Here is a 6,433-nt window from a genome sequence, read left to right on the forward strand (position 1 = left end):
CACAGACCAATACACACACTCGTGATGAGCTTAGGCAAAGCCACAGACCAACTCGTGATGAGATAAAATAATGGCAAATGACAATGGCAAAACAAAATCTTTTTTTGTTTTCTTCCAGAGAGAAGCTAATCTGCAAGACGCTAATCGGTCAAAGCCAGTTGAGAGCCATATCAGGGCCATATCAGAGCCATATCAGGGCCATATCAGGGTCATATCAGGGCCATATCAGGGCCATATCAGGGCCATATCAGAGCCATATCAGGGCCATATCAGGGCCATATCAGAGCCATATCAGGGCCATATCAGGGTCATATCAGAGCCATATCAGGGCCAGACCAGGGCCACATCAGAGCCAGATAAGGACCAGATCAGAGCCAGATCAGAGCCAGGTCAAGTCCAGGTGAAGACCCGGATGATATGTCCCAGTCAGTCAGTCTGTGCTCATCCTTATTCACATGTTCCCATCCCTGATCAATGCGTCTGTGGTATTGTGCCTGCTAAGGGCACTGCCAAGTGTCCAGTAATTCTGAAAACAAGCGTTCATTCACCAGTGACCTCAGCATATCTCACATCTGGCCAGCCAGTCCAATACAGTGCATCCGACCTGACTATAGGCAACAGGAACGAGTTGGTACTGAGTTCTGTTCTGTTCTGTTCTGTTCTGTTCTGCTCCGAAGCTACAGTCACGCACTGGACCGTGATCAGCTTTTCTTTGTGGCTGCTTGTCCCTGCCAAGAGGCATCACGACAGGGAGTAGGTACATATCACAGTAGGGTCTGCGATGATAAAAAATAACAACATGCTGCTCTGAGCACACTCCTCCACAACACAGAATTGCCCATATATGCACTGTGCTATTTGCTCAGATTCATTTTAAGGCTGACTAAATTGCACATTACAACTGACTAAGAATGGGAAGTGACATAATTATGAAACAGACTACCACGATAATTACAAAAGGACACTTCAGGTCACATCAATTATAGTAAACCAAAATAGTATTGTGTATTCAGCGGCTCTGACTGACATTAAAATTCCTGTCAGTGTGCTAGTACCCGTGATTCTACTGAACCCAAACAGTGGGTGGCCAATCAAAAGGTCTCTAAACATACACAAAGACCCCTGGGGGGCGCCTGTCACAGAGCTGTCTAGTTTTTGTAATCAGAAAACAACTCCTCACGCCTGATGGAAAATGACGCACTGTTGAAACGGTGACTGCCTGTGGGAAAATATGAGCCAGACAATGGATGGGCGCTGAAGTGTACCAAAATATGCTGAATTATTTAGAGGCGTGAGAGAGCCACGTGTGACATCACAGAAACCAGGAATGGGAGCACCAGAAGGCATCCAGACAAACTCACAAAACTATACCAAAAAAACATTTCTAGACGTGAATCTCAGGCCATATTACCACCTCGAACATGCATTATTTTCTGCTACCACCGTGTCATCCATTTTCCCTTACCTATCATATGTATGAAGCACAGGAGTATGTCCTGCTGAGTTTGTGAAAGACATTACTTCATAAATCAAAACTAGCAGAGGAAAAAAGCCCTTACTCTTCATCCTGAAGCCTGTCCTCGTCTTCATCAGCATGGGCCTTGTTACGCACTGGCGCTAACCCCTCTGTCTTTGTGTTGTAGTTGTGGAAACACACGTTGAGCTTCTCGTCAAACTCGTTCACCAGGTCCTCCATGGACTTGAAGCTCATCATCTCGGAGAAGTTCTCCAGTTCGGAGAAGTCCTCGCGGACGAGCGGCGCCAGGGGAACGGCGCTCCCGTACGGCCGCCGCGGCTCCTGGTCCTCCAGCCGGCACGGCCGCAGGTCCTCAAACTCCTCATCCAGGCACACCAGTGGGGCCTCCATCCTTCTGCCTTTAAGCTCAGCTACCCAGAAGATCCCCTAGGGAGAGGGGAGCAGAGGAGAGGAGAGGAGAGGAGAGCAGAGCAGAGGAGAGGAGAGGGGAGCAGAGGAGAGGAGAGGGGAGCAGAGGAGAGGAGAGGGGAGGAGAGGAGAGGAGAGGAGAGGAGAGGAGAGGAGAGGAGAGCAGAGGAGAAACGTGGAGAGGACAGGAGAGGAGAGGAGAGGGGAGGAGAGGAGAGGAGAGGAGAGGAGAGGAAAGGGGAGGAGAGGAGAGGAGAGGAGAGGAGAGGAGAGCAGAGGAGAAACGCGGAGAGGAGAGGAGAGGAGAGGAGAGGAGAGGGGACAAAGGGTTGAAGAGAAGAGATGAGATGAAAAGTGACAGGAAAACAGAAGACAGGGTAGGAGAGAAAAGGAAAGAGGAAAGCAGATGAAGAAAGGAATAATGAAAGGAAAAAGAGGGAGGGAATTAAGGACCGGAGAGAGGACAAGAAAGCGAAGAAAAGAAAAGGAGGAGTGGGGACAGAGAGGGGAGAGAAGAAGCATGTTCTCATTATGTGGTTTCATTATGTTTAACTGTTGATGCTGTTCACCACTCACTGCACAGAAATACACACAAGACTATACTCAAATAATCTTCAGAAAGAAAATAGAGACAGCAAAAACAGGGTAAAAATGCAGAAGATTGACACGGAACAGAATTGCTTCAACTTCATGAAATTATTTATATTGTTTTTTTTACATCTTATATGGTTTGGCACTTTCAGATAACCATGGCAACGTATTAAATCATTACATTTATTTTAGTTGTCTGCCCTTCCTTACACTGAAAAACAAAGAAATGTCCGTCAGTCCATTCTCAAAACACAACAGAAGTATAAAAACCAGAAGAAAAAGGGAATTTTGCTAAATTAGATTAGTCATTGTTTGATTGTAATGAACACATTTAAAGCACAAGGTATTGGTCTAGAATATTGCATCAGCTGTTACCTTGTCCGAGTAAATTAATGAGCTCTAATGGCTCACCCTTCAAAGCCGGGATGCAGAGCCCCGCGCAGACAGGAATCCATTTAAAACATCCTTGCATAAGCTTTTACCTTCCCATTACGCTACTCAGCACAGTGCCCAGTCATCAACAACATATATTATTGATGTCAGCTGTGTGAATGTATGCATGCGTGTGTGTGTGTGTGTGTGTGTGTGTGTGTGTGTGTGTGTGTGTGTGTGTGTATGGATGGACAGGAGAAGAGAAAGAAGGGGATGCTCTTTCTTAGTTTTCACTTTGACACTACATCCTTCACCCTGACATCACTTTGACCTTGACCTTGACCTGAACCAGGTAAGTAAGTCCGTACCAATACCCTCACACTTCAAACAAAAGTACAACAAAGTGCCTTTGGAATACTAACACTCTGAACTACTCTGTGATCCCACTCTGTAAACTGGATCTCATTTTACAGAAAGAAAATATCACTGCTGATGTACCTGTGTATCTGTACACCAATGTGAAATAGAAATATTTTGCGTTATAGAATTACATGCCTCTTATTAAACCTTGCCTAATTCAAATGCACTACTCTGCTTTACCACTGGTTTGGAAATAATTTTATATTTATGTGCAAATAGATTGGTGGATCTGGAGATGGCCATAGCACCATATGGCTGTGATGACCTTTACGGTGAACATGGTGTGTTTACATTCGTCATTGGCATACAAGAGATAGATTGATAAGGTGCTGTGGAATGGCCTTTGCTACAGCAGGAGACATGGCGGCACAAGACAGGGAGAGAGAGAGAGAGAGAGAGAGCGAGAGAAAGAGAAAGAGAGAGAGCTGGAACAACAATTTTACCTCTCAAAATGCACAGCTAATCAGAAATGTATTTAATGTATCATGGTAGCTGAAATACAACAAACCCATTTGGGGTATTTATTACATTTCTCAAAATGACCGCCGTTTAGTATGATAATAAAATATATTATCGCATTTCATAAACAATCTAAGCGGCGTGAGAACGAGTCAGCGAGAGAGGGGGAGGGATAATGGCAGATGAGGATGAAGAAGAGACGGAAACCATGGTTACACTTGTACAAGGAACACAAAGATGGAGGACAAGGAATGGAGCAGAAATTAAAAAATGAAGACGGAGGATGAGGAAAGAGAGAGAGACAGAGGGGGAGAGAGGGGGAGAGAGGGGGAGAGAGAGAGAGCATCATAGACCTGAGGAAGGATGGACGATGGAGGACGGAGGTAGAGAATAAGCACATTACCTGCTACAGTGTAAAAGCTCTTCCTCTCGTCTAGCTTGTCTTAGGGTAGAGCCCCTCCTCGGCAGCGCAGGTCTGAGCTACACTGCCTTCATCTGCAGATCCCAGCTCTTGTGAGGAACAAAAAACAGCAGCCACAGTCATTCCTCAACCAGCCACCAGAGAACAGCGATCGAGAGAAAGACAGAGGGCAGTGCAAAAAGAGAGAGAGAGCGAGAGAATGAGAGGGAGGGAGAGAGAGAGAGACTTGCACACATACACAATGGCTGCGCTGTCCTCGCTATACTGTTCTCCTCAGCACTGTCTAGCCCACAGCCCCCCCCCCCCCGTCTGCAGAGCCAATGACTGTTGTTTTCCAATCAATAAGCAGCAGCCTCACTCGCTGAGCCTGCGCATCACTACGGAAACTGACGGCATCACTCCCTCCCTCCCTCCCTCTGTCCCTCCTGGTGCCCCTCCCCCTCTTCCTCCTCCTCCACCTCCTCCTTTGCACTTGTTCCCTTTGTCCACGCCCCCCCTCTCCCTCTCGCTCTCCCTCGTACCCTGTTAGCAGGCTTCAATATTCATGAACTGCCAATTCACAGTCTGTCCATACATCCGCCAGGACACTACCTCTGTGTCACAAGCACAACGGCAATTGTATCTTATAGATTTTTTTTTTTTCATCACTCCTTGGTCCGTTTGGAGAGTACATTTTGTGTAGCTCCACTGTGAAGCTCGTAGCACACAACACACAGTTTGAAGCTACTGACACACCAAATCCTGGAGATATCTGGGGCAGACACAATGGATAAACACCTACTTTGATCCTTCAGCCAATCCAGATTTCTTGTCTAAGAGATAGAGAGAGAGAGGGAGAGAGAGAGAGAATGAGAGAGAGACAGATGAGAAGTGAGAGACAATAGGGAAGGAGGGAGCAGCTGGCATCTTGGTCGTGCCATTGAGCTGTCAGTTTACCTCTGGCGTCACCCGCTGATGCCCCCGCTGATGCCCCCGCGAGAGGCCCGCCGTCTCCCTTCCTCCTGCTTCAGCCCCCGGAGTGCTGCCCGTGGCCCTGATCCCCTGGCTACAGTCCAGCTGCTGGACACACGACAGGCCTGTTCTCAACACCAGACACATATGTAGAGTAGAGACACTGGCACATGCTATTTCATCACCACACACATATGAGACATGTGAGATTTTTTCATGGTTGTCTTGTCATCCATTTGTTTTGAAGGTTTGCATTCAGTCCATTTCAAGCTCTTTGAAGACATTCCTTACAGTGGCTAGGGATGTAATTGTTTTTAAAATAGTAATAGTGAATCACTGATAAGAAGCTCTTCCCATTTGCAACAAAATAGTCAAACAAACTAATAATAATAAAAAAGAATATATATATATACAGTATATATATTCAAGAAAGCACCTCAGGACAAACTGTAGTCCCTCCTCACATTCTTGGAAACCAGGCACAGTCACAATTAAGACATTAAAAGAATGGAAAAAGAGGCCCCATCGTTGTCATGGATACTTGGGGTGTCCAGCTGAGTAGCTTAGAGGACTAAATTAGTCTGATAATTCAAAGGACAAGAATCCGATGTTAAAGCTCCTCTCTCTATTGTGATTCTTATGTCCATTATAACATGCAGATGAACCATTATTGCTCTGAGAGAGAAAATATGACTGTAAAATGTTTGTGTTTGTTGAAGACTATGACACAATTTACTTATCACTGAAAGGTTACTTAAACTAAGGCTGGCAATACAATCTAGAATCCTGAACTGAAACTGAATTCTTTCACTTTCATCACTGCTTCATTTCCTTGTTGAACCATTTCTGCTATTATATCTGCAAGTTCTCAAAAACGTAATTAATAAAGTAGCATAATAAAGTTATCAACAATTTACTCTCTACTATCTTCACTATATTACTATAGTGAAGATTTACTATTTACTAAGGTTCACCATCATTCACTATCACTGTATCAATACTGACTGTTGCAACATCATAACATATTATTAGATACAGATATCATTGTATTTTCCTCATTGTTAATTCGTATGTTTATTAAGAGTTCTGACTTCAGAGTTTGGATAACACAAGCCCTCTCCCTCCTTCTCCCAAAATGAAGAAGCTTAACATCCGTCCAGACTCATTGGGCTGTTGTCCAGCACTAGAACATGCAGCCCAATATGACAAAGGGCAGTGTTGTCACAAGAAATGCAGGTACACCACAGATCTAAATATGGATAAAAATAAACTAAGTCTGGTGCCCCCAGAGAAGGTACCTTTTTCTGAAGCCGGTTGAATCAGCTGTTGGGTCT

General features: G+C 45.1%; 1 protein-coding gene across 2 annotated transcripts in view; it reads right to left on the reverse strand.

The window, feature by feature from the left end:
* The window catches only part of fez1 (fasciculation and elongation protein zeta 1 (zygin I)), a 10,182-nt gene extending 5,711 nt beyond the window's left edge, over nt 1–4,471 (reverse strand). The window contains exons 1-2 of one of the 2 annotated variants that reach the window (XM_012827620.3): nt 4,131–4,471; nt 1,560–1,903 (exon numbers count right to left, since the gene is read on the reverse strand). In XM_012827620.3, the coding sequence (XP_012683074.2) occupies nt 1,560–1,867 (308 nt within the window). In that variant the 5' untranslated portion in view covers nt 1,868–1,903; nt 4,131–4,471. The remainder of the gene's footprint in view (nt 1–1,559; nt 1,904–4,130) is intronic. The other variant, XM_031572191.2, reaches the window with a different exon arrangement.
* Between the last annotated feature and the right edge of the window lie 1,962 nt (nt 4,472–6,433).

The sequence above is a fragment of the Clupea harengus genome, chromosome 8 (genome assembly GCF_900700415.2).
Source record: "Clupea harengus chromosome 8, Ch_v2.0.2, whole genome shotgun sequence".
Lineage (NCBI taxonomy): Eukaryota > Metazoa > Chordata > Actinopteri > Clupeiformes > Clupeidae > Clupea > Clupea harengus.